General features: G+C 36.0%; 2 protein-coding genes across 14 annotated transcripts in view; one reads left to right on the top strand and one right to left on the bottom strand.

The window, feature by feature from the left end:
* Positions 1-960: 960 nt before the first annotated feature.
* Positions 961-6,530, top strand: LOC122629318 (spondin-1). Its single transcript, XM_043812634.1, has 12 exons — positions 961-1,093; positions 2,931-3,141; positions 3,266-3,450; positions 3,613-3,804; positions 4,008-4,294; positions 4,381-4,784; positions 4,882-5,053; positions 5,147-5,387; positions 5,460-5,643; positions 5,718-5,881; positions 5,967-6,140; positions 6,216-6,530. The coding sequence occupies exons 2-12, from the start codon at positions 2,961-2,963 to the stop codon at positions 6,294-6,296; spliced, it is 2,265 nt and encodes a 754-aa protein (XP_043668569.1). The 5' UTR covers positions 961-1,093; positions 2,931-2,960; the 3' UTR covers positions 6,297-6,530.
* Positions 6,531-10,385: 3,855 nt separating this feature from the next.
* The window catches only part of LOC122629259 (transient receptor potential-gamma protein), a 70,561-nt gene continuing 57,278 nt past the window's right edge, over positions 10,386-23,668 (bottom strand). For 6 of the 13 annotated variants that reach the window (XM_043812469.1, XM_043812476.1, XM_043812470.1 and 3 more), the window contains 15 exons: positions 22,451-22,685; positions 20,930-21,078; positions 20,439-20,634; positions 16,766-16,936; positions 16,219-16,453; positions 15,345-15,465; positions 14,265-14,549; positions 13,912-14,045; positions 13,617-13,746; positions 13,336-13,531; positions 12,740-13,006; positions 12,458-12,683; positions 11,895-12,251; positions 11,338-11,811; positions 10,386-10,915 (listed from right to left, as the gene is read on the bottom strand). In XM_043812469.1, coding sequence (XP_043668404.1) covers positions 10,749-10,915; positions 11,338-11,811; positions 11,895-12,251; positions 12,458-12,683; positions 12,740-13,006; positions 13,336-13,531; positions 13,617-13,746; positions 13,912-14,045; positions 14,265-14,549; positions 15,345-15,465; positions 16,219-16,453; positions 16,766-16,936; positions 20,439-20,634; positions 20,930-21,078; positions 22,451-22,685 — 3,343 coding nt within the window. In that variant the 3' untranslated portion in view covers positions 10,386-10,748. Of the gene's footprint in view, positions 10,916-11,337; positions 11,812-11,894; positions 12,252-12,457; positions 12,684-12,739; positions 13,007-13,335; positions 13,532-13,616; positions 13,747-13,911; positions 14,046-14,264; positions 14,550-15,344; positions 15,466-16,218; positions 16,454-16,765; positions 16,950-20,429; positions 20,635-20,929; positions 21,079-22,161; positions 22,361-22,450; positions 22,686-23,668 lie in introns of those variants that run through there. The other 7 variants (XM_043812474.1, XM_043812479.1, XM_043812472.1 and 4 more) reach the window with 6 other exon arrangements.

Raw genomic sequence — 23,668 nt, 5'->3', positions numbered from 1 at the left:
AAAGCGCGACGTAACTTCTACGTTGAGTGAGAATTTAATGAGCGAAGTACTTCGGCCGACACTCGAACGCGCCGGTCGTCGATAATCTCGCGTCTGCGTTTCGACGCTCTCGCACGACCGTGGCGCGAAATTTTAAACATCAAACGACACCTCGATGAAAATTGTCGTCGTTTCAATCGAATTTGATATGTTCATACTCTTATGTTTCTGTATTAGATTCGAAAGAATATTTTTTATAACAATTTTCGAAATGTTATTTCTTTTTTTTTAATTGCGAAATATCATAAGACCTTTAATTTTGTCGTATCTGTCACGATTTTATCGATCATACTGAATTGATAAATTAACAAATATTGAATATGATAATTAACGAATCATTATTTATTCCGATTTATCAAGAATAACGTAATCAATTTTGTGAATTACAAAATATTCAACGAAGAATGATTTTAAAAGACAGTTTGTTAAGGCATACTCTTGGATATGATATATCATACAATTTCGTATTATCTACTCGAACGATGATTCCGCTTCGAGTAAGATATCGCGACCTAAAATTGACCCTAAGAGTCGATAATGCTCTTAGATCGCACCATAAGCAAAATCTCTTGTTTATGCGTTAGTTATAATTCAGTGTAATCGATAAATTCAAATTTTTTTATTTCGAATCGATACAATTTTCGCATTAATTTTATTCCTCTATTTTTTCTTTTTCGAATAGAAATTATATCTTATTCATTAAGTTTCATCAATTATAATAAGTATAAAATTTTTCAAGAAGCTTGTCATACGTAAAAATACAACGAGCGTAACTGTTCTTTCATAATCGTATAGCCCTATCATTTTTATTTTCATCGAACAATAATTAATCGTACGGAATAAAAAAAAATTATCAACAATCATGTTGATGATTTTCGAACGCGGGAAAGTATCGGACGACGGAGATTTTTTGAACTGAGAGCGCTGACTTTCCAGATCTGCGATAGCCCTGTATCCAGTTAGAGTCATTCCGTTTAGTCGTGAACCATCCTTCTCTCGTTTCGCTTAAACGAACTCGTCTGGTAGTGTACTCGTCGCGAGTTCAGTCTGAAAGGTACGTACGCGTATATAGTATGTCTCTTACAAGAAATCATACCTGCGATCGATCAGTGAGTCTCTCGTTTCGCAGTGGCGTAGGCTTTACGAAGATTCGAACGTTTTAAACTATTTCTATCGGCTTTAGGAATTCGAAACATTTAAAATTCCGACGATTAAACAAATTTTTGTCGTGTTTAGGTTTGCAGGCTCAAAGATGATGATAAAAAAGAAAAAGAAAGAGAAAAAAAAAAACATAAAAGAAATAAACGAATAAATTAATAAAAATTCGAATGGATGCTTATCTTTCTCTTCTTTTATCTTTCTTTGTTTTCACTTTTTTTTTTTTTTGCCAAAAAGAAATATTTCGACCGACATCGTTTTCGAGTTTCCACGCCAACTTGAGACACATAACTACTTGCGTAATCGTTTTGGTCAGACCGTTACCCGTTTTGAATTTGGCCGGGGGCGAAACACCCCGAAGCGATAGAAGTGTTAACTCGTGAAAGGACAAGTACCATAAAAGAACTCGCGTTTCCAGAGATACCGTTGATTCGAGCTTGACACCGGTGATACCTACGTCTAGAACTTTGTCAGAGAACTATTGTCTTTCGTAAGTTTGTCTCGATGTTTGTTACTTTTTAATAAAAACGATATATCTAGATAATTTTCGATTTTAGTTTAATTTACGATATACCGTCAAACAACTAACTAAGTTCAATCACGTTTCTCATAATCGTCATTATTAACAAACTATATTCGAACGAGGCATATAGGTATCTCAGGATTCCGTGAAATTTAAAGAATTTTCATTTTCTCGAGATGGAAAAGCGATCGAAGTGAAACCGAAGAAGAAAGCGAATTTACAATTTCGATTACTTACAAGGCTTAGATAGAAAAAGTCGAGGAAACGAGGGTGAGATAACGAGACACGCTTATACGTTCTTCTTTCTACGGATATAATTAACTAGATATGTCGCTTCGGGCAAACGCGTCGCGAAAAGGAGACGTAGCTGTCTATAGTTTCCTCGTGGATCGTGGAAAGTATTTTCTGGATAACATAGAAACTACTACGTGCAGGTATAGATAAGACATAACAAACATAGTAGGAATATCGATAGTTTACAAAGTGCATCGTTAATAATAAACATTGCAAAGAATATCGTACGTTCGTCTTTCAACGACTGATCAAATAGCTAATTATTTTCCTTTCATTAATTAATTCATTTACACGATACGTTTAAGTCATTATGAATTCTTCATTAATTCGTGAGGTCACTCTCATAAACTCGTAAAAAGCATTCATGGGCATCACGAGTGAAATACTGCAATTTCCGGATCACGATATCGTGTCTTATCTCTTTTTCCCTCTCTTTCTCTCTCTCTCTCTCTCTCTCTACTCTCTCTCTATCTTCCCCTTTCTATCTTCGGTCTATCCGTCTGCGACTATTTCTCTCTTTCTCTTTCTCTTTCTCTCTCTCTCTCTTTCACCCTCTCTCTTTCTCTTCGTCCATCCGTATCTCGCTTTCCAGCGTTCTAGAAACCTACACCTACGTGTGTTGAGAGTAGCCGATCTCAGAAAGTCTCTCTGACAAGACTCTGACTGTTGGAATCCCGACCTAGTTCCCAGATGCACGCATAATCGGATGAAGCGAGTCGGAGTGCATCCTATTATGAGCTAAGAAATGGAAAAAGACACTCGCCTCCGCTCGTCGTAAAATTCTTTCACGAGTTCTTGCCCTCGAGTATGATAACGAACCAACACAAACACATAGACGTAGATACATGTACAAGATATACCCAGAAGTATTCAATCTCTCTCGTAAACTTTTATTCCAAGACGTTGTAATTTTCAGTTGACCTCGAGTCAGCAAGAAGATACGAAAATGTTATTCTTAATATTGGTGGCGTCTTTCGCTGCCATGACTCTGGCAGGATGTCCAATGAGACCAACGACGGGACAAACTTCCGCTGGGAGAACACCCGGAGATGGTGGATACAGAATACTTATCAGTGGGACTTCTGATAAGTATATACCAGATGCCGTTTATACCATTAGTCTACAAGGTATACGATACGATTGCTTCATATTTTTTTTCCTTTCTTTTTTTTTTTTTTTTTTTTTTTTTTCATAAAAATAATTTCTCGTTCGAACGAAACGTTTTGGTTTTGCTATTACATATGATTTCAGGGTCAAGAACGCACGAACGCCTTCAACAATTCACACGTTTCACTCTTTCCGTACATTCTCAGCACGCACCGAACAATCCCACTATTCGCGTTGGTTACTTTCAATTATTCCCAGATTCTTTGACTACTTTCAACGAAGATTGCATCAATACTATTTCCGAAGCTACGGATTATCCAAAATCCGAGGTTATTAAGATTTAATCTTAAGTTTTTCATATGAAAAATTTTTTTTTCCAACCTGAAGAAGATTAGAAGGATAAGGTCGTTAAACTTATATTGGCTTCTTGCCAATCGTTCTCCAGTTTTTTCTCTGGAGTAAGACAGTTAACCTTTTTGCCCTTGGAACAGATCCAAGTTATGTGGAAAGCACCATCTACTGGATCAGGCTGCGTCGTCTTTACTTCTATGATCTTGGAGAATAACGTGAGATGGTACGCCGAGGATGAAGGTCTGACAAAGACCTTCTGCGAGATGAATCCTACGGAAGTTGAACAATTAAGCGAGGATAGATGTTGTGCTTGCGACGAAGCTAAATACTCGGTGAGTAAGAATTATTAATTGTTAATAAAATTACATGCGAAGTATAATATTTTCCATTTCATTCGGACCTAATAAAATAAATAAAATATTTCTTATTGATCAAATAAATGTTAAATGTCTTCGTTGACACAAGTATACTTTTACTTAATTATAACAATATAAATTATAAATATATATATATATATATTTATTTATATTCGAAGCTGACCTTTGAAGGTATTTGGTCCAACAAGACACATCCTAAAGATTTTCCATTTTCGGCATGGTTGACGCACTTCAGTGACTTAATCGGGGCGTCCCACGAACCAGAATTTTCTTTCTGGGGCAGAGATCATATCGCCACAGATGGTTTTAGGCAACTCGCCGAATGGGGATCAGCGTCTGGTGTAGAAGCTGAACTGAGAGCTCAAGCCAGTAAATTGAGAACTCTTATCAAGGCTGCTGGTCTTTGGCATCCTAATGTAAATACTAACACCAGTGCGAATTTTAGGCAAGGGGATTATTATATCGATATTTTTATTCGTACATTTTATCGAGTTATATTTTTTAGAAAATTTGTTTATTTATTATTACCAGGGTAGACAGGAAACATCCTCTTCTCTCAATAGCTTCTATGTTTGGTCCATCGCCCGATTGGGTAGTGGGTGTTAGTAAATTAAATCTTTGCCAGAAAGATTGTACCTGGACAAAGAGTATGATCATCGATCTTTATCCTTGGGATGCTGGCACAGATAATGGCATCTCTTACATGTCACCAAATTCAGAGACGAAGCCAAGAGAAAAGATGAAACCAATCACGACCTCCTATCCAGAAGATCCTAGATCACCGTTCTACGATCCAACTGGTAGACCTATGCTTCCGTTAGCCAGATTGTATCTCGACAGAGAGAAAATTATTCAACGTGGTTGCGACGAGGAAATACTTCAGCGACAAGTACAAGAATTAGAGGTCGCTGAGAACACCGAGGATACTTCTAAACGTACGATATCAATATCATTGTCATACGTTTGTTCCCAATAACGATTAATTTTCTCTTCAAGATAATGACGATTATTTATTTCGTATTCTTTAACAAGCCGAATGTCAAACGACGGATTACTCAGCATGGTCTTCCTGTTCCGTGAGCTGTGGCAAAGGCCTGAGAATGCGTACGAGAGAATACAGAATGCCAGAAAAGGCAAGGATGTTTAACTGCAACAGACAACTCGTTTTCAAGGAGATGTGCGTCGCCGATATACCGGAATGTCCGTAGGTGTATTTCCTTTAAGAAATCTTCTCTGATAGATAAGATTCACCTAATGATTAATATATAATCACTTCCCGATAATTTTAATCTCGTAGAGGCGAAGAAGAGGAAGATAACGATACCTTGTTGGTACCAAATGATACTATCTGCAAGACCACCGATTGGAGCGAATGGTCAGAATGCTCGTCCACGTGTGGCATTGGCCTCAAAATGAGAACCAGACGGTTCAAGGATCAAATGGGTCGTAAGAACTGTCCTCTCGTTTCTCTAGTAGAAAAGGAAAAATGTATGGAACCTCCGTGTCTCGTCACGGAAACTGTCGATCCTATTTGCAAAGTTCGTATTTCTTACTTTTTGAAATTGTTCTTAATATTCTATTTAATTAATACTTACATTAATCCTTTGTAGGTTACAGATTGGTCGGATTGGTCACCATGCAGTGCTTCTTGTGGCAAAGGTGTAAAATTAAGAACGAGATTGTTATTAGTAGATCCAACGATGCAAGAAAAGTGTTCTTCGCGTATCGAATTGCTTCAACAAAGACATTGTCTTATACAATCTGATTGTACCTTCGACATGGCTACGGCAAAAGGTAAAGAAATTATGCATGTAAAGAAAAGAATGAATTTTAATGATGTAAGATCGTAATTATATGATATTTTCAAGTGGTATGTATGGAGGAGGTCGACGTTGGTCCCTGTAGAGGATATTTCCAAAGATGGGCATTCGAACCTCGCAAATTAATGTGCGTTCCCTTCGGTTATGGCGGTTGCCGAGGTAACAGGAATAATTTTCTTACCTCCGAAGAATGCAATCTCGCTTGCAATGTCGTAAGTAGATCTTTTTGAAAAAGAAAGTTAAGATTACCGATGAATAGTTATAAAAGAGTAATCAACGAGCTCGATCTTATTTCAGGTACGATCTATCCTAGCTGGCGAAAATCCAATTCAAGCCGCGGCACAAATTCAAATACCAGCCAATTCAACGAATTTGACACCTGTCGATTGTGAGGTTTCCAATTGGTCACCTTGGTCACAGTGCAGTGTCACTTGTGGCACAGGACGGGTCGTTAGTTATCGTACTATCAAGGTATAGTATATAATAGAATAGTATCGGATAATTAATAGAAAAATATTGCTCTCTATTTTCTTTGATCCTTCACAGCACGAACCTCAGAACGGTGGTCGACCTTGTCCGAAAAAATTGCAACGACGTTCTAAATGTCAATTGGCGCCTTGCAATTAAACGAGGCCTTTTTTTCAGAACGAATTTAAAGTTAACACTTTTAACCAAGGAAGCTTTTACGTTTCCAATACTTAAATTACAATATTTTTTTTTTTACAAATATGAGTATCCGCAACGAAAAAAAAAGAAGATCGTCCTGTCTTTTCTGTTTTTTTTTTTTTTTATTTTTGACAACATGACAGGTATATAACACTCGGATGTATCAGAATAAACGATATTTTATTAGTGGTCGTATTCGTACTGGTTGATCCTTCCTTCTACTTTCCATTCGAAGTTCATTCGGAAATGCAACGATACATTTTGCAAGTTATATTGTCCACATTAAAATATTTATAGAACAAATTAAAACGGAAATGCATACGTTCATCGTACGATAAAATTTTAATTAGGTTTACGAAAAAACTTATAATACTCGTAAGCGAACGCGTGTATTATTAATTTCATATTAACTTCAACTATTAAAATAACTTTCAATTGCATGAAAATAATAAACGTTGGACGTAACAAATCTATGATATTAAATAATCGAAAAGAAAAAGAAATCATATAAAAACAATCATGTTCTTCGAGCATGAATATTAATGTGTTTCCGAGAGACAACTTCGAAAATCCTTTTATTTGCTTTCTTAATTTGATGAGACGCCTTTTAAGACATTGAATCGATATTTCGATACGGTGAATTTGCATATGTGTAAAAGTAACAATAAATCATGTGAATTATGTAAAAGATGTACGAAGCAGATAAGTCTTAAACCTACCCGATCATTAATAATTGCATTTATTATGAATGAGGGGGATGTAGGAAGGGGAAGAATATTTCCAAGATTATTATGTACATCCTATAAAATATAAAATTTCAATAAACTCGCTTCTAAAAGACGCCCCATCAACGTATCATCCTATCGATAATAATAATCGTTACAAAATCGGACTATGCATTTCGCTGGACTAGTTTTTGAAAATGATTTCTTTGAATTCTGTTCTTGTATATCTCTCCTGTACTCCCTAAGTAAATCTAATAAAACGTTGGTTCCATTTTTATAACTTTTTGCTTTCTTTGCATATTATTTACGATAGCACCAAAGTGCTTAAGTTTTACTGCTTATTATTAGCCTTTCGAACTAACAACGTTCATTATAGTTTTTGCCATGTCGATATCTACGTTTCACATTTACGATAATAATCTCATATATATATAATACATTTAGATGATATAACTATTTTTAGATCTGTCCAGACCAGAAAGGAGGTGAAAATATAACAGAAAAAAAAAAATAATAATAATAATAACAAGAACAAACAACAAAATATAGAATTTTGTCTTTAACGTCGATTTTCTTTTCGCCTCCTTTACAAATCGCACTCCTATGGTCTTGACAGTTCTGATTAATTATTAATACTTATCATATTTATGTAGATACACGTAATATCTAGGGTATGGTAAGAGAATTCATTTTAGGCCACTACTAGTCTTACTACGCTGTAATGAACTATTTGGTCGAAATTTCTCATTTTCTCTTTCACCGATTTCAATCAAAATTAAACGACATAAAATTTTCAATTAAATCACTTGCAATAATAATTATGCAAATTAACTCCTTCCTGATCATAATCTCCTAATTTTTAAACGCTTCAGTCAGTAATCAATCAATTTATGATAATTTACCGACGTTTATTACAACATTTTCTACCGATGGTAAATTACATATGTTTTTATTTTTTCTAAACAAAAAAAAAAAAGAAGAAAAAAAAAAAAGGAAACATGCGAGAAATCCAAGTTAAAAATTATCATGCCATATGTTAATATTGAAAATACGTCACATGTTTAATAAAAATTTTAATAATTTGTTTGTTTTTATTTTATATCGATGAAAAAGCCTGATTATCGTTTTTCTAATCGATATTCCTTTCATATACGATATAACGTGCATCGCATTAGGAGAATATGATATCAGAGTTAATAATAAAATTTTCGTCATTTTCCTTCGTTACATAGAGAAGCTGAAATTCAATGAAATTTATCAAATTTTGAGTATTCATCGTTTATATATAAATTACACGCCTGCGTTTGAAAAAAACTTCGCGTAGCTTACATTATTAATAATAACAATTGTTGTTACAAGTCATGATTTATCATTCTCTTTATTGATATATTTCACACACACACACGTGTCAGCATTTATAATGATGTAAAATATCAAAAATGTAGAATCGATCGAACGATTTTTAGAATCTGGACATGTAATTTATATATATATATATATATATATATTATATATGTATATATATACACATGTATGTGTATATATATATATATAATATATGTATATGTATATACGTATATAAGAAACAGAAATTTGATAAAATAAAAATTTTCCTAAGACGATTTTCTTTCCTCGACGAGGCCGTAATAATTGAAATCGTGTTGTTTATATGTTAGAAATGAAAAAAAAAAAAAACGTACCTTTAGAAGCTACAATTGTTACTAGATTGCACACACGTTTACAGACATCTTGCACCTACTACACGATCTTAATAACAATTTGGGTTATAGTTTAACGCGATCCAATCTTAATGAATGATACGTATAATAGAAGAAATTCTATGGAATTTCTTCCTTTCTTTCTTTCTTTTTTCATTTATTTAATCTTTTTTTTTCTTCGGAATATCAAAAAGTCTGTACCATTTGAATGTTTGTTCTCTTGGATAATCATACATCCAATAATATGGACTAAATCGCATATAGTAGTAGTTATAGAGTTTTATCTCATTAATTACATTTTCTTTTTTCTTTCTCTTTCTCTTTCTTATCTTTTTTTTTTTTCTTCTTTCTTTCATTTGTATCACCTTAAGTATATAACGTTAAAATATGATATTAAAACGAAATACATTCTTTCAATATATTTCCCATTTGTCTTCTTCCTTTTTATTTTCTTTTACTCCAGCTTTGCTATTGAATTAATCTTAACGATTTAGGCGCATTCGAGATAGGATCGAGAGGCGTTATAAAATTTCGAATATCTTTAAGCAATCGTTATAAATCCGAGGTACACACACACACATATATATATATATATATATATATATATATATATACCATCATTGAGACTTAAAGATGTAAACATTTTTAATTCAACGACTCTCATTTCTCTCTGCTACACTTAATGCAATATTAGCAGTAATTAACGTATTACGTCTCTCGTTTTCGACTAGTGATGACTAGACTAATTCGTGCCGACCCACGTGCCACTTCCGTTCTGGCAGTAGTAGTAGTAATAGTAATAATAATAATAATAATAATAATAATAGTAATAGTAGTAATAGTAGTTGTTGTAGTAGTAGTAAGTTTTACTTTTATATTTCGCACTTCTAGAAGACGCGAGCGATTTTACAAAATCGATCTCGAACATATCCGACGATTGAATGTACCTATGACTACTCGGGAAAAAGAATTTGTTGGTAATTCGGACGGTTTTCTAAGGATACCGATGATTTATTTCGTTATCACCTACGTGACTCGAGAATTTGTAAAGAACCTCCTGAAACCTTTTAAAATCTTTCCAATATGGAATCTCTAAAGAAAAGAAAGAAAAAAAAAGAAATAAATAAATAAAGAAAATAAAATAAAAAAAAAAAAAAAGGAATTAAAAAATAAATAAGATAATCCTTGAAAGAGATTCTTTATATACGATGATTAATATGATAAAAGTTTGTAAGAATTGATGATGTGAATTATGATAAAATAGAGATAAAAAATGATATCACATGATTTTTGGTCGATACGGTAGGCACGGGTAACATTAGAGTTTTAACAACGCTATCGCGCTATCGCACTATCACACTATTTCCACGCGAACACTGTGAAAGAAGCTCACAGATGAAAGAAATTCACGAGTCGTCATTGGTACAGGATCGATCCGATAGTCGAAAGTTCGTAGTAACGTACTAAACGGAAGTCGTACTCGTTCGAAGGGAAGAGTATTTTTCGAAGGGTCGACGACGGTATTTTTATCTTCTTATCTTTTTATCTTACTTCTTTAATCGTTTTTCTTTCTTTCTTTCTTTCTTTCTTTCTTCTTTTCTTTTCTTTTCTTTTCTTGCTTTCTTTCTTTCTTTCCTTCTTTTTTTTTTTTTATTTTTATTTTCTTTTTATTTCATCGAGTTTCGCGTTCTCGACGACACATAAATAATTGGCGAGGCGCGTCGTCGTGAAAAAAAGGCATCATTGTGCGTCTGCCAAAGGCGACGAGATTTTTTCTTTTTTCTTTTTTCTTTTTTTTTTTTTTTTTATATATTATCGAACCTCGGAATCTCGAATTATCGTTGATTCTCATCGTCGCCATCTTCGTCGTACGAGTTTTCGAACTCGAACTCGTAATATTCTTCTTGGGATACTCGTGATCGTGTAATTGGCGAGGCTCGTCATCGATCGGTTCGATGACGGGGCCGTGCTCAGAGCCAACCAGCTGATACATCGTGTCCAGAGATCGGCTCGATGCCAGGAAGTCGTTGAAGTTGTGTTGCCGAACCATTTGTCTTTACCGTCATTGAAATCGCTCCGCTAGCAATAACGCTCTCCTCCGTGGTCGATGGTGTCAATGGAACAGCACTAACGACTCCTAACAAAAGGAATACATCGTTAAAAAATTAAATTTCATTCTATAATATCCCCCCCCCCCCAAAAAAAAAATAACTCACGGTAATAGGTACCTTCAATTTTTAATAAATATTAAAAAAAACAAAGTGCCATTCGATATTAAAAATCATTCGAATATTAAACATTATAAAATAATATTTGTACCTCTTCGGATATTCTCTGCCGTTCTTATCCTCTTTTTTTTTTATATATTATGTATATTTATATTAGTTTGTTTATTTTACATATATGTACAACGCTACGTATATGTACATTAGTCGTTGTAAACATAATATATACAAAAGAAAAATATATATATAAAAGAAAAAAATATATATATATATATGTAAAAGAAAACATATGAATAATTCTTCGAGTGTGCAATGAAAATGTACAAAAACTAACTTTGTTGCTCGGTAACACTGACGATCTCGGCGGTATCCAAACTCGGCTGTTGACTCTGTGTGACTTCGTGTCGACGCGTGGGTATCGTTTGCGAGCCAAGTTCCGGACCTCTGGTAGGTACGCTGCTAGCACGTTGCAACTGTTTCTTCGAGACTTTAGATAAAAGAATCGAAGCTATAGGCTGCGTCGTACTTTCCATTGGATTTGAATTGGTGCTCGTCATCGCTGGGGTCGAAGCTCTCGAGGCCGAGAACTTTTTTCGTTTTTTCGTCAAAGCAGATACTAGACCGAGACGGCCAAAAGAGTGATGACTTTCCGTATGATGGGAATGATGACTGTGATGAGGATGGTGACTCTGAACATCGTGACTACCGTGAATTTCCAAAGAAGATTTTGAATCGGTTGAACCTTCCGATCTCGTGCCACCATCTTCGGATGCCGGTGAATAAACGGAATCCTCGGACCGAGATCTACCTGATGTACAAGAGATATTCGACGTTTGACTTCGATCCAATTGTTAAATGACAATTTGAATCGATCGATCGCAAGAATCTTACTGATAAATTTCTTCGAGACTTTGTGGGCCTTAGCAGCTTCGATCAGAGTGTCCCAACGTTTCTTCTTCGAGCTACTTCTAGCTCCGCGAGTTTGCCTACAAGCGTTGCTATGATGTAAACTCTTCTTCGGCATCGTCCCCAAACCAAATATCTCGCTTCGCGTCGAACCAAAGATCTCATGATGAGAGTTCTCGTGTTGTACCTCCTTCCAAGAGGCAATTAGTTCCGCGACCGGTTCTAACAGAGTAGAGCTACTACCAGGTTGAGGGGCTATATTAAATCCCTTCATCAAGCGCCGCTCCTTCTGCCGGTTCTTCTTACCTCCCGCACCTATGGACAGCTCTTTAAGGCTACCGTCTATCGGGCAAACAGAAAAGCAAAAGTGGACCGTGCTCAAAAGGAAATAATCGTGAAACTATAATCGAACAAATGCAATAATAGAAAGGAATGAAAAGCAAAAGTTAACAATTCAAAAAAATATAGGAAATAGAAAATAATTAGAAGATGGAAAATGAAAGCTAAGGATTCGTACAAGGTATATCTATCTTTTCTACAAATCTCACCAGTTCCGGAACCACTCGCCGTCGACGTGTTCATTCCAGAATTTTTAAGGATCTCGATGATTTCACAACGAAACGCGCTAATGTCCTGTTTTATCTCGTTGACGTCATCCTCGGTGACACCTTCGTTCTCGGCCTTTCGTTGTTCAACGGTGACGTATCGTCTAACCAAATTTCTCATTATACTCTGGTAACGAAAATCACGCTGCGAGGCTTGCTTCGCTTTTCTCTGAAAGAAAAGTGTTTCACGTCGATGAACGATCGTCCAGATCATCGTTTTGTTACCTCGATAATGCGACCCGACGACTCCCTTTGAAGAGATCCTACGTCGATATGGTATATAGTACAAATTTTTACCCTGATCGTTCGCATGTGTTCCTTTTTGGCGGCTCTACTATGACCACAGAGTTTCCGATAAATCCACAACCCGACGTACCAAGCGCTCTTTGGTGTAGGAATGATATTGAACGGTGGTGGAACGGTCCCACCTTCCTCAAAATAGCTGATCCAAAGTTTGCTTCTGGCGAACTTCCATTCGACGTCAGCCCGTTCCTGATACAATTTTTATTCACTCGTAAGCGATCGTTAAATAATAGATTTACCTAAATTGATTTGCATCATTTACTTTTACTAGAACTCGTCATATTGATGGATAGATATATGAAATAATACATTGATCCGTATAATTACATCAATCAGGATTAATTGTTAAAAGGGTATGACACTTATGATCCAACTTCAAACATATAAAATCTGAAAATTCTTAGTCAAATTGACGAGTTACGTGTATGTCTAGGATTAAAAAGCGAGAGAGATTGTACGAGTTCGATAAGGAAAGAGAAAAAAAAATTAAAATGAAAAAAATGTCTATCCGTACTTACGGAAATTAACTGATAGGAATGATTCATCATGGCGATTAGAAGATTGAGAAGGACGACGATATTGATTACCGAGTAGGTGCCGAACATTAACATACCCCAAAATCTCGTAAACACTTTAATACCATCCAGTTCGAAACTTTCGAGATCTACCAATCCGAAGACAGCCCAGAAAAGCGTTTGAGTGGTCTCGAATAAACTGCCAGCATTTTCCAAATTCTTAATTAATGAAATAACTCTTTACATCTTTTATTTGTAATGAATAAATTCTCGTGAATACGTACTTGGCGAATCGTCGCCAAACGATGCAAGCATTTGAATCCGTCGTAATGTTGACGTTCATTGGATACGGCATCGCTGTTGGGCACCTCTTTTTTTCCATATCAGCATAATACCATAAAAGTTGATTCAAACCTATCGATAGATCGATTGGAACGAAAGATCTTTGAAATTTGAACGAAACGATGAATACGATGATATATACGTATATTTATATTTATATAAAAAGAGAGATAAAGATAATATATATCATAACCGATAACGTTCTTCTATAAGACTGGCCATATGTTTTATACTCACCGCAAGAAAAAGCAAACAATACTAGGACGTAAAGAAAGAAGAATTTCATGATATCCATAACCATCCTTGATAAAGAAACCTGAAGAGGGCCGAGATGAGGATTCACGGAGAATATATAGACGAGTTTTAAAGAACTGTAAGGCAAGATAAATGCAAGAACATTTACATATTGTTCAATACATACACACACACACACACACACACAGATACGCACACGTATGTTTTATATACTTATTCAACAATTATTACCAACGATAATAATTGTTAAAATTAATTACGAATTTTATTATAAATGATAAATAAATGGGAAAAAAAATAAAAGAATAAAAGATTCGTTCTCCAAAAGAATTCACCTAAATATGTTGGCGGCTGAGAACAAGCCTTCCGATATAAGCATAGGGTCCCAAGTGTCCCATTGCTCACGTTGCAATTCCACCTGAAAACCTGGCTGCTGCCCTTCGTTTTCTTTTTGTACCCTATAATACGCGACGACTCTGAGAGCTACCGTAGCGACGTACAAAGAGTTCGTCACAAAATCGATCACGTTCCACATATCGTTCACGTATTCCTTCAAACCCACATCCCAAAGTTGTTTCACCTCTGACCATATCAAACCGGAGACCCAAGCCAGTATGAACCTGTGATAAGTTGAAAGAAGACAAGATTTCTATCGAGATTTATTCTCGTCTAGTTTGTTGGACGACAGGATACTTTCGTCCTGGATTTTTGATTCTTTCTCTTCCTCTCTGTCTCTCTTTCTGTCTATCTGCTATCTGTCTGTCTACCTCTCTTTAATGGCATAAAATCCTTCTCGAAATCGTACGATGGAAAATAGAAAATCAAAGAGACTCGTCCATTTCGATCGTTCTATAACGAGATTCACTTTGACAAGAATAAAAAAAAAAAAGATATAAAAAATTGCTACCATCCCAATTCGTATGACACTTTACGAGAGAACAGTTACGATATCCTAATTCGTATGACGTTAATAATCAAAGCTAAATTTACGATACCATTATATATAATCGATTTTCTTGTAAACGCATTATAATAATCCGTTTTAACCATTATAATCGTAAATTGCGATTATAATCGGAATCTATAATAGAATTTGTTAAATATTAACAATCATATATAAACATGTCAATTGTTACACTTTGAGGTATCAAATTTGTTCGCGAGAACAATTAATGTAATTAATTTTCATTCAAATTCAATATTATTATGGTACGTATCGAATCGATAAAAAGTCGGATAGAAGTTTATCCGACGAATATAAGTTTTTAGAGAACGAGAAAGAAAGAATGAAAGAGAGAGGGAGAGAGAGAGAGAGAGAGAGAGAGAGAGAGAGAGAGAGAGAGAGAGAGAGAGAGAGAGAGAGAGACAGCGAAGGAATAAAAAAGAAAGAAACGAAAAGAAAAAGAAAAGTTTACCACTCGACGATGGTTGGTGCAGCACCCCTTTTGGTTGGTACAGGATCGTGCTCAACAACGCTGTGCCCCATCCAATTACCGATTACGCTTTCTATCCTCTGACTTGCTAGAATTAACATAACTGCGAACAAAGAAGTACAGAATTTCCTGTTTACAAAATACATTTATGAGAAGGTCGTGTTACGTGGTAAAATTCGTCGAAAAGTAGTTTATCGTGCTCGGTCGTTCGCACGTTCCCCGATCTTAACCACAAACTCGTATTTTACTTTCGAAGCACGTCGTTAGATCAAACATACTCTTTTTTTCTTCTTCTTCTTCTTTCCTCTCACTTCTTCTTCTTCTTCTTCTTCTTCTTCTTCGTTCTTTCTTCATCGACTTACGAAGCTTATACGTCGACATTCGACGATAATAGGACGTCAGTAACACTCGATAACTCTCGACACACGTGTGAATATTATTAGCGAGTTATAATAAACGGTGAAATCGATGAGAGAAGAAAGGAAGGTTTAAATTTAAAAAAAAAAAAAAGAAAAAAGAAAAAAACAAAGAAAAAAAGGAAGGAGAGAGAGAGAGAGAGAGAGAGAGAAGAGAGAGATCGGACGTACGATGAATCTTCGACCTTTATCAAAACCGGACGTTAAGGAATATCTGTTTGGACGATACGATAAATCTTCGTGCATGTAAAAATTCAAAAACGACACGTTATTATATTCGACGTTGGTTCTGTATATTATTTCCCATTTTCGAGACAACGTTTTTCGTATATATTATGGTAATAGAGAAGGAGTGGGATGTTGAGTGTATTGGCATGTATAGGTGGAATTTGAAGAAGAGACCCTACGTTTAAAGGGAGCAAAAACTTCGTTATACGTACATAGAAAAGTGAAGTATGATGCCGAGTGACAGATGAACTTGATGAATGGTTTCCTCATAGTTTGACCGACGGTGCTGTGAGGCGCTATGATGTATGCCACGCTGAATAGTGGGAAGAGTAAGCCGATCCTGACGATTTCCATAGCTTGAAGAAGCATGTTCTTTCTACGGAAACCGGGAAGACCCTCGTACCAAATCGATGCTAGTAGTTGCTGCACGTTTGGATGCGCCACGAACTGGAAAGTTCCGAAGCAGAGCGAAATTGTCCGAACTGTATCGAGTTCTCTCTTTCTCTTTCCATACACGTAACATCGAAGTACCAATTAGAATAATTAGTAATAGCTTAGTTGTTATTCTAGAGGAATAACTTTCCTATTGATCAAAGGAATATATACCTTTTCTCATATAATGAAACGATGAAAAAAAGAAAGAAAGAAAGAAAGAAAGAATGAAAGAAAGAAAGAAAGAAAGAAAGAGAATGAGAGAGAAAGAGAGAAAGGGGAAATGAGCCAATTAAAAGAAAACAGAAAGATATAAAGAAAAATTACCTTCTTTTGTCTAAGCTTTATCGCTAATTTCAAACGATTCAAATGCATTCTCTCGCCGTGCTCGAACGCAGGTCCTTTTGGATCATGATTGAGTAGGACCTCGAGCTCGTAGGAACTTCTTGTATGGTCGAGCAAAGCCGTCGCGAAGTCCTGACATTGCCTCCTGAGCTCCTGCCGAAAATCACTTTAATTTTACAGTTTCTACCGTAGTTCAGTCGTTAAACGTATACTACAAATCGTGTATGCTTGTAGTATCCTAGAGGTACTTAAATACGTTCGCTTTTGTACTTTCCATTCACAACCAGACGAAAACGTAGGAACTTTCAAGCTCGCCGCAATATCCTCGAGAATTTAGGATAAGCTTCCCTAATCGTTTTATCGTTAGACGATCGAATTTCGATCACGTGCTTGAGAATATAACACGACTGCTTGATTGTCGACGTGTCTCGCTGAGAAAATAGTTGGGACAAAACGTTGGTAGCTCGAATAGAAATTTTCCGAATCCTTCGACCAAGATCTTTGTGTGTGTGTCGATAGACGACAATTCATATAATCTATTCACACTAATCGTTGGCAGGTCAACTGAAAGATTCAGTCGAGCATTCATCTTCATGATTTACTTTTCCTTTTACCATTTGGTATGGTTACGTTTTATCTCGTGTATGTATAGATATATGTAAATAAGTTCATATATGTATTTATTGTATATACGCGTCGAAGAGAGAAATTTCACAGGACGGGCTACGTCGTCGATTTAAACTACATATATATATATATATATATATATATATATATATATATATATATACATACATACATACACGCGATATATTTCTATCTGCATACACGTTCGCTTGGAAATTCGGAGAGTTATTATAAAAATACTTGAAAACACAAAACTCGTCGGAAGTATCGCGTCTAATTCTCCGATCCAAGCAATAAAATTCATACTCCTAGATAGACGGATGTATGCTCGTACTAGTTCATGCTCCTACCTTCGTGAATATATTGTGGCAATGTGCCAATGCTAACGTTTACAACATCAAAGCGATATTTCGAACGTGCCCAAATATTTGTCGACGCGTGTGAGAAAAAAAGAGAGATAGAGATATAGATAGAGATAGAGATAGAGATAGAGATAGATAGATAAATAGATAGATAGATAGATAGATAGAAAGAGAGAGAGAGAAAGAGATATGCACGAATACGATCTCTCAGTGATTAAAACTTTTAACGAGATATTAACATTCAAGCGAGATGCAGCATGTAATGTATGATGTACCTATCTCGGTATCTTACTACGTTGAACACGTGGTCGTTATTAATTTCTTACAAAAGTAAACCTTGAAGTTCGAAATTCACGTGTATTCTCTTATCGAAAGACGTTGTACTCTCTCTAGAATGTAAGTCGTCGAACCACTCAAATGTTTATCGATTTATCGAGACTTTATCGAGACGCTACGTGCATGTTGCAAGGACAATTTTTTATCTCGATTAAAACCGAGCGATATTTAATGTTGAAAACGTGTCTCCTGGAGGGTAAGTCGAAAGTATGCTTCTATCTATCTATCTATCTATCTATATATATATATATATATATATATATATATATATATATATATAATAGAAAAGAAGTTAGAGCAGTAAACGAGGCATTGGAGAACGGAATACGTCCTTTTTATTTCTATTTTCCTACTTGTCGAAACAACGAATGAAAAGGAAGGATCCCGAGGCGAAGACAGATAGAATGCAAATAAGAACGGTGAGAGCTCAATAAAATTAAAAGCACACGGATGAATGTGCCTTTGGGTCTTCTTAGCTATTTCTCGAAAAAGGAGTAAAATTATATAGATAGGTATACATCGACGTCGTGGTCTCTCAACGTCGTCTTCTTTATCTCATCCCTCCCACGCTAAACCAATCGTACCCAATTCTCGAGGTAAGAATTTATTCGCGTCGTTAGAAATTACTCCTTCTACTTGAGAAAGAATTCGACTGTCTGGCCAATTCCATTCTTGTAGGTCGCCAAAACCATCTTGCCGTTAAATAATTAAACTTGGCTAAGTGAATTGAAGTATCTGTCTTGCCCAAAAGATCGCGTATTTTTTCCCTCTCTTTCTTTCTTCTTTTTTTTTCTTTTCCTTCTCTTCTCTTTTCTTTCTTTCTTTTTCTTTTTTTTTTCTTTTCTTTTTTTTTTTTTTTAGTAGAAGATGAATCTCGTTAAGAAGTTTTTTGAGAAAGTGTAAGGGAGAGAAGAAAAATAAAAAGTTTATTACCGTGTTAAGAAACTTCACGGATAATATAAGGTACACAATATTGACTATCGAAATAAGTAAACGAACTATGATTACAAAGATAATTTCTCTATCTAATAATCGTTAAAAGAGAGAAATATAAAGAGGAACAGAGAGAGAGAGAGAAAAAGAGAAAGAGAGAGCAAGATAGGAAAAGGATACGCAACTGTTAATAATAAACTTTCAAGAAATATCTGTAAAGTCTAATCCTCTTTGATGAAAAGCAAAGTCAGAGGTGATACCGACACATACAAACGAATATGTACGTGCATCCAAGCGTTGATTCGGAAATAAGAAAGACAGATAGAGAGAGAAAGAGAGAAAGAGAAAGAGAGGGGGAGAGAGAGAGAGAGAGAGAGAGAGAGAGAGAGAGAGAAACTTTGGCGTGCGAAACATAGAGAAAGAGAAAGAAAATACGAGTATCGGAAAAGTCTGCGTTTATACGATGTGCCGTTGCTCGACTCTCGATTTGCTGCTCCAGTAAACATGTCCTTTCTCTTCGTCATTGTGTCGCGAGCGCATTTACACGTTTGTTCTTTCCCCCTTCGCGGCTTTATAGGTCAGCTCGTACTTTCTTAATCAGTGCGCGTACTTCTTCTTCTTCTTCTTTTCTTTTCTTTTGCATTCTTTTTTCTTTTTTTTTTTTTTTTGGCGATGTTCTCATTTATAGGTACATTAACATTTTCTATTCTTTCGTATGCGCGCGAAAGGATTACAGAATAATAACTCGAACGTATATGCATAAAAGTCGAACGATCGATGAACGATGTACGCGTGTATAGACGAAAAGAACGGCAAAGTATGAAAACTATAAAGCATTTCACTCTTCGAAAGCAGCCTCCTGGTATTCTACTCGTTGGTAGTTGATTTATGCCTCTATAAATCAAAAGTTGCCGGAGCGTGGTGAGCTCTTAAACTTCCGCCACTTAAGAATAAGAGAGAAAGAGAAAGAGAGAGAGAGAGAGAGGGAGAGAGAGAGAAAGGAAGAAAGAAAAAAGAAAGAGAGAAAGAGAGAGAGAGAGAAAGAGTGATGCAACTTCGTAACACGTGCGGTGACGCTTGACCTCTACGAGAAAGCTTGAATGTAGAAGTAAAGAAGATGATTTTAAAACTACCACCTTCTTCTCTCTATTACTCTTGGTCACGTGTCGTTTATCGAATGAAAAACAGGTGTTAGATATCTGTACGTACTTTGTACTCGGATAATATATTATCAAATTCGATTTAAGCGATGAATCAAAGCAAATGAAATGAATAAAAAAGCCACAATTTACATCGTATAAATTTGAAGAAAATAGAAAAAGGAAAAAGGTGGCAAAGATGATCTGTTATTGTTTTCCATTCGTATCTCCTCCATCTTATCCTTTCTTTTATCTCACCTGATACTCGCACTTGAACTCGTGCTCGAGAAAGGAAAGTCGACGAAGTTCCCAAGAGAGTTCAAAGGCCGTCAGAATGGGATCCTTCGAGGACAGAGCTATCAGAGAGGGCGATGCCAGGGCACGGTAAGCGTTTATTCGGCTTCTCGAATGCCTCAGGGAATCCTCCATCCTGGACGTCACACATTCGTCGCATCTAAATCAACGACATTTTGTGTTTTGTTATCCTTTCATTGTTTTTCCTTAGTTTACTTTTTTTTTAATCGGAAAAAGGAATCCATTTGTTTATCTTTCCTCTTGGATTGATCGGTTGATCAGTTTTGATCGGTTGATCGGTTAATCGGTTGGTTGGTTGTTTGGTTGGTTGGTTGGTTGGTTGGTTGGTTGGTTGGTTGGTTGGTTGGTTGGTTGGTTGGTTGGTTGGTTGGTTGTTTGGTTGGTTGGTTGGTTGGTTAGTTGGTTGGTATTAAAGCATAAAAAACAGGACTCACCCACAACGAACGTCATGCGGCATTGGTAGGGTCGAGCCACGATCCAGGAGGATTTTGATGATCTCGTAGTTGTCCCTATGAGCCGAGAGGATCAACGGCGTGATATCCGGCGTGAACGTTGCGGTATCCGGCGGTAGAGCTTCCCAGCTCTACCAGACACATTATAATGTTATTTTCGTGAAGATAAATCCTCGTTCGTGATAGGAATTAAATACATCATTTAAAGATATCACAAATTTTTACGATGACATGTATCATACGCATTTAATGAGAATTCATTGTGAAATAATACCTTTGGCAAAACGTTGAAAACGAAGGAAATATCTATTCGTTTCGTTTTTATCTTCGTTCGTATTGAAAGAAAAAGTTTAATAAAATCGGCCATACGTTGACTCGCTTTAATTAGACGATACCAAACGAAGAATCGTTTTCATCGTGACCATCCAATTTTCAGAGACATAATGAATTCGTTACAAACTCTGGCTACTATCCTTTTCCAAGGGATATCATTCACGAAGTTCTACGTAAGCCGATTCCTTGTTAAAGCCGATTAAACTTTCAAACGGAATTTACCACGTTTCTTTTACTTTTATTTTTCTTTCCTCTCTCTCTCTCTCTCTTTCTCTCTCTCTCTCTCTCTCTCTTTCTCTCTCTCTCTCTCTCTCTCTTTCTCTTTTTATCTATCATCCTCTTAAGTATATTCATTCGCAGATTTGTTCGAGGGCAAATTAAACCTAAAGGAGTTTCATTCCTAAATCATTCATCGTTTCTTTCAATGATTCATTCTGTTTCTTTAAAATAAGGAAGAAGAGAGGAAGACGAAGTAGAAAGACGAAAGTAGTCCCGATTGAAAGATAAGTTAATCGGTATACTCAGCACGCGAATCGAATAAAGCTATGAAGCTCCGATTCAAAGGAGCAAGAAAAAAAGAAAAAGAGAGAAAGAAAGAGAGAGAAGGAGAGAAAGCATCGCACGTGTTCTACTCATTACCCATCGAACGTGACGGTAAGCGTTTTCACGAATCTCTCTCGATTTTCTCGATCGAGTCTATAGCTAAGAATCGACGTGCACGAAAAACGTAAAGAACGTTGTCCAATACGGTACGGATACGATATCGTGAAAGAACGTTCTCTTCTTTTATACAGGAAGAGGAAAAACATTCGAGGAAGTTAAGTTGAACGAAAGAAGAAAAAGAAGAATTTATTTCGAATGTAGTATGTAGGTATGTGTACCAATGTTAAGACTCCTGTCGGTCGAACTCGTATTACTTTACTTTAACATCCTACTCGAGCCAATGTGATTTGTGGTTTCGAGAGTGTCTTAAAAGCTTGACTCTTCTTCTTCTTCTTGTTCTTCTTGTTCTTCTTGTTCTTCTACTTCTACTTCTTCTTCTTCTTCTTCTTCTTCTTCTTCTTCTCTCCTTTCCTTTTCTTTCTTTTCTTTTTCCTTTCCTTCTTTTTATTCTTCGAAAAAAAGTAAAGAAAAAGAGAAGTGATAGGCAATGAATCGATCGATACGTACGTGAGGATCACCATCCTTATGATAAAGTTCTTCATGATCGAGAAGAACTTCGACAGCCTCGACAAATTCCTCCGAAATCGCATGAAGTAAGGCATCCTTCGTGTCGACTTTGTGCTCGATCAACCATTCCACCATTTCGAGATTCTCATTGTCGATTGCCATCAAGAGTGCTGATCTTCCTAAAGGATCCACGCAATTGATGTTCAAGTCGCTCTCTTGTGCGCTTTGAAGCATTCTGTGACAAAGATCATACACTCTTCTTATTACGTTGTAAACTTTATTTATTTATTTATTTATTTATTTATTTTCTTAAAAACACATTAACGAACGAAATCATTACGAATGCGATACGAAAAGGGACAATTTTTTTTAAGTTCGTTAATTTTTTTTTTCTTTCTTTCTTTCTTTTTTTTTTATATATAAAAGATTTCCTAATCCATGCAATAGTTAACGAAATTAATGTTTTATTTAAAGTTTCTTCTCGCTACGTTATCAGATTTCCTATTCTCGTCGCAGGTGTCCTAAGTAGTTCTCTCTCTCTCTCTCTCTCTCTCTCTCTCTCTCTCTCTCTCTCTCTCTCTCTCTCTCTCTCTCTCTCTCTCTCTCTCTCTCTCTTGCTCTTTAGAAGATGAAATTGCGCAGATTAGGAAAGATCATTATGTAGTTTAATAGTCACTAATTACCCTAAGACGAACGATAGGCCGTAAATAATTATTGGAACCTTCGAACGAGGTTCTCAGCCGACCTTGTCTCAAGGATAATTAATGTTCCTGTCGCAAGCAGCGACGAAATGGTGGGTCGCCGCGTGACACTTGATTTTATTCTCGAACGTGGTGAAGGTTCGAAGATGAGAAGCATGGAACTCTCGCAGGCTAATTACTTTCAGTAGCCTTTGCTTTTATGCTCGTAACAAGAGAGAAAAAGAAAGAAAAAAAAGGACAAAAAATGAAAGAAAGAAAGAAAGAAAGGTAGGTAGATAGGAAAGAAGGAAGGAAGGAAGGAAGGAAGGAGAAAGATAAATCGATCTTGACATTAATCTTACCCAGGTTCGTATTAATTTTAATTATTAAAAGAATAATAGCGTGTTGAGAGATGAGAAAGCATCGAATAATTTTCTTTTCTTTTTGGATCGTTTCAACGGATTATACGGTTGACAAAATACAAGAAGAGATAGAGATAGAGAGAGAGAGAGAGAGAGAGAGAGAGAGAGAGAGAGAG

This window comes from Vespula pensylvanica, chromosome 5 (assembly GCF_014466175.1).
Source record: "Vespula pensylvanica isolate Volc-1 chromosome 5, ASM1446617v1, whole genome shotgun sequence".
In the NCBI taxonomy this organism is placed as follows: Eukaryota; Metazoa; Arthropoda; class Insecta; order Hymenoptera; family Vespidae; genus Vespula; species Vespula pensylvanica.
This window is presented reverse-complemented; position numbering and strand designations above follow the sequence as displayed.

What these genes read in the sequence shown, in the direction of transcription:
- LOC122629318 (XM_043812634.1), top strand. Translation starts at nt 2,961, where the DNA reads ATGTTATTCTTAATATTGGTGGCGTCTTTCGCTGCCATGACTCTGGCA. An exon ending in TTATACCATTAGTCTACAAG is followed by an intron (nt 3,142 to 3,265) that starts GTATACGATACG and finishes ATATGATTTCAG; the next exon opens with GGTCAAGAACGCACGAACGC. An exon ending in CACCGAGGATACTTCTAAAC is followed by an intron (nt 4,785 to 4,881) that starts GTACGATATCAA and finishes TTCTTTAACAAG; the next exon opens with CCGAATGTCAAACGACGGAT.